Source organism: Rhincodon typus, chromosome 29 (assembly GCF_021869965.1).
Source record: "Rhincodon typus isolate 14 chromosome 29, sRhiTyp1.1, whole genome shotgun sequence".
Taxonomy (NCBI): domain Eukaryota; kingdom Metazoa; phylum Chordata; class Chondrichthyes; order Orectolobiformes; family Rhincodontidae; genus Rhincodon; species Rhincodon typus.
The window spans coordinates 1,527,062-1,530,888 of record NC_063360.1 but is presented as its reverse complement, the minus strand read 5'-3'; the positions used below and the strand labels follow the sequence as shown (position 1 = coordinate 1,530,888).

General features: G+C 45.2%; 1 protein-coding gene across 1 annotated transcript in view; it reads left to right on the top strand.

The window, feature by feature from the left end:
- Positions 1 to 3,827, top strand: part of LOC109922304 (lipoprotein lipase) — a 28,045-nt gene that overhangs the window by 6,931 nt on the left and 17,287 nt on the right. Inside the window, exon 4 of the mRNA XM_048613880.1 lies at positions 970 to 1,081. Within this exon, the coding sequence (XP_048469837.1) occupies positions 970 to 1,081 (112 nt within the window). The remainder of the gene's footprint in view (positions 1 to 969; positions 1,082 to 3,827) is intronic.

The following is a 3,827-nucleotide window of genomic DNA, read 5'->3' as shown; positions in this document are numbered from 1 at the left end:
AGTGACCGCCTGGGGACAGCTGACCCAGAGAGTGACCGCCTGGGGACTGATTGAACATCTGGTAGTTGTGTCTCTGTAGCTCTTGGTCTTATCAAAGGTATGTTCCATGCTTTGTTTTAATGTTAAAAATATACTTTATTCATGAAAACATCTCTCTGTATATGTACATTGTCACAAAAGTAGTTTGGTTCTGTACAGTTGCATATCAAGTAAATAGACAAAACATTGGACTTTGACTCTATCCAAAAAAAGACAGACCTCTCTTAGACATACAGTACTAATAATTACATATATTTGAGGTGATAGGAGTGTCCGATAACTGAACCGACTCCCATTTACCTTCAGCAGGAAGACCTCAGACAGTGGCCGTTCCCCACTTGGCATCAGCTGCCCCAAGCTTTAGTGTGTCCCTCAGCACATAGTCCTGGACCTTGGAATGGGCCAGTTTGCAATGTTCGGTCATTCCTTTATTTTCCCTGTGTGTGCCTATCCATTGAATAGCCTGTTCAATTCTGTGCTGATGCTGGAGTTAGGATGACTGTCTTCAATCACAGCACTTCCACTGATTGTGGCTGAGTCAATGGGACTGACTGATTGACTGTGTCCAGAAACCAACAAATCACACCCCATCCCGTGGTTGGGAATATGCTTCAAATAGTTTTTACTCGAGGATCCTGCCTGTGTCCTTGTCTATACCAATTAGACCACAGGTTAAAGGTCAACATTGAGAGACCATTGAGTTTAATTTGATTTGATTTGACAACTCAATCAAACTTTACTTCTGTTTAGAATTTTAATAATTATCCCCAATGTAATGGATTAAAAGTGAGCAAATGGAGGTAAGAAACCAGTCCTCTATTCCCATGTTAATGAGCCGAGGGGCTGAATGGCCTGCTCCAGCCTGAGCAATGCTGTTGAGATGAAGTGAAGGAATAAGCGTGTTTTTTTTAAATCTTTTCCTCTCTTTAGGAGGAGCTGAACTTTCCCTCTGAAGAAGTCCATATGTTGGGGTACAGTCTCGGGGCGCATGTGGCCGGATATGCAGGGAGTTACGTGCCCTACAGAGTGGGGCGAATAACAGGTGACAGTATTCATCCAGTCCGGGTCGCGGTCTAGTCCAGTCCAGTCTGGGTCACGGTCCGGTCCAGTCCAGTCCGGTCCATTCCAGTCTGGGTCACGGTCCAGTCCAGCCCGGATCACGTTCCAGTCCAGCCCGGGTCGCGGTCCAGTCTAGTCCGGGTTGAGGTCAGTTCTGAGGAAGGATCACCAGACCTGAAACGTTAACTCTGTTTTCTCCTTCACAGATGCTGCCAGACCTGCTAAGCTTTTCCAGCAACTTTGTTTTGGTTCCTGATTTACAGCATCCGCAGTTCTTTTGGTTTTTATTTAGAGAAGAGCAGATGGACAGACAGAGTTGATAACGATCAGGCTGGGAGGGTGAATAGTTGTTAATGAGGATTATCAGTGACTGACAGTAGATAGTGTGTAATGCCAGGCTATGTGGTAACAAGGCCTGGTGTGTAGGGTAGGGGGCTAGGACATGGGAGAGTTTAGGCCCTAAAATTATTGAGCTCGATATTGAGTCCAGAGGGCTGCAGGGTCCCCAAGTGGAAAATGAGGTGTTGTTCTTCCAGCTTGAACTGAGCTTTGCTGGAACACTGCAGCTAGCCTGAGGCAGAGATGTTGGCCAGGGAACAGGATGCTGTGTTAAAGTGGCAGGCAACAGGTAGTTCAGGGTCTTTTTTGTGAGGCGGTCACTCAGTCTAAGATTCGTTTCCCCAGTGTAGAGGAGACCACATTGTGAGCAGCGAATACAGTAGACTAGATTGTGGGAAGTGCAAATAAAGTGCTGTTTCACCTGGAAGGTATGTTTGGGCCCTTGGATAGTGGGGAGGGAGCAGGTAAATGGGCAGGTGTTGCACCTTCGCCAGTTGCAGGGGAAGGTGCCGTAGGGCTGTGGGGAGGAAGTTGGGGAGGAAGTTGGGGTGAAGGAAGAGTGGACCAGGGTGTCCTGGAGGGAACGGTCTCTGCAGAAGGGAGATAAGGGAGGGGAGGGAAGGGGAATATGTGTCTGGATATGTACCTGCTCCTGCCCCAGTCCCACAGAACTTATCTGTTCCTACCTTGACTCAGTCTTCTCTTCCTGGTCCAATTCCTGCCCATGTACATCCGTGATTCCTCTGACACCTTACGCCGGTTTCAAATCTCCCAGTTTGCAGGTTCCAGCCACCGACTCTTTACCATGGACATACAATCCCCACCAGGAGGGTCTGAGGGCTGGAGCAAAGACCTTAACCATCCCCACTCTCCTGAGCTCGTCCTCATGCCTCCAACTTGGGTTGTGGTCTAGAATAGTCTGGGTCATGGTCTAGTCCTGGTTTCTAATTCAGACTGTATATGTTCCAGCTTAACTTCAGTGTGAGTGCTGAGGAGAAGGCTGTGTGAGCGACAACACTCGAATATACCAGTGGAGGGCTGATGGGGGGAATTCACCTCCCACAACCCAGAATACTGAGGAAAGTTTAGCCACAGTGTGAACGAGTCAGAGCAAAATCACCCCCATCAATAAAGTGGACTGAACCACTGAGGGGATGATCCACCAATCACAGGCTGGTCCTCTCCTTTGCTTGCTACTGATTGGTTCACAGTGAACCTATCATCAACCAAGGCAGAAGAGATGGTGGGTGTGGAGGTTAGGGGTGAGGGACTTTCAATGGGAATTTTGGGGGTGAGAGAGTCTGCAAGAACAGGCAGGAAAGATGGGGAGGCTGCAAAGGCAAGAGACAGTTTTAAATTTTTTGGCAAAAGAATGCATAGTTAACTGCAAGTCAGAAAACCTTAAAACTACTAAACTAATGAATTAGTTGGAAATAAAAGTGGAATCTCTAGTTTAGGGTGTTGTAAGCTCACAAGGTACCCATACTTGGAAACAATGTAATGAATTGTGTCAATTGTTGAATTTAATCCTAAATTTGAGATCAGAGGTGCAGTAAAGAAGATTGTAATTACCTAAAATCTTCTAGTTTTTTACAAAACTAGTTCACTAGTCTGTGGAAGGTGCGTTTAGGATATTGGTTTATTTGCATAGAATGTTTTGGTTTTTGTGCAGAGCTGTCTGTCAGTTAATTTGCAATAAACTTTAGTTGCTAATTTGTTTCTGTTGTCTTTATTACAATGGTTCAGCGTGGGGTCGAAGAAATTAATGTTTACCTTATCTGTTGTGGATTTGATTTTATTGGAGGGCTGATAATTATTGATGAATTCTTCTAATTCTGCTTCAATGTGAGTCCAAATGCACAAATGACAACACAAATAATGAAAGCATTTATTATTATAAATAATTATCACATGATGGAATCACATGATGGAAGCCCCTGAAAATCAGAAATTAGCCCCAGAAAATCTCAAAAGCCCTTGACAAAAGAAAATGAGACCCCTGGATTGAGGGAGAGGGGATCAGTGAGCATTGTGGTGCAGAAGGAGTGTCAGTGAGTGTGGGGGTAGTGGTTCGTGGTTGGTGAGTGTGGGATTTCAGTGAGTGTGGGAGGAGTCAGTGAGTTTTAGCAAAATTGATGTTATGGAAAATGAACATATTTATCTGAGATTTTCTGAAGAAGGGTCTAGACCCGAAACGTCAGCTTTCCTGCTCTTCTGATGCTGCTTGGCCTGTTGTGTTCATCCAGCTCTACACCTTGTTATAACATATTTATCTGTTTGCATTTCAGATTCATGAACTATTTTTACTTTTGCTACAGAACTATGTTTGGGTCTATGTAACCAATGGGGCTAATCTGGGCTGTGTTTGGGCCTGTGTAACCGATGGGGCT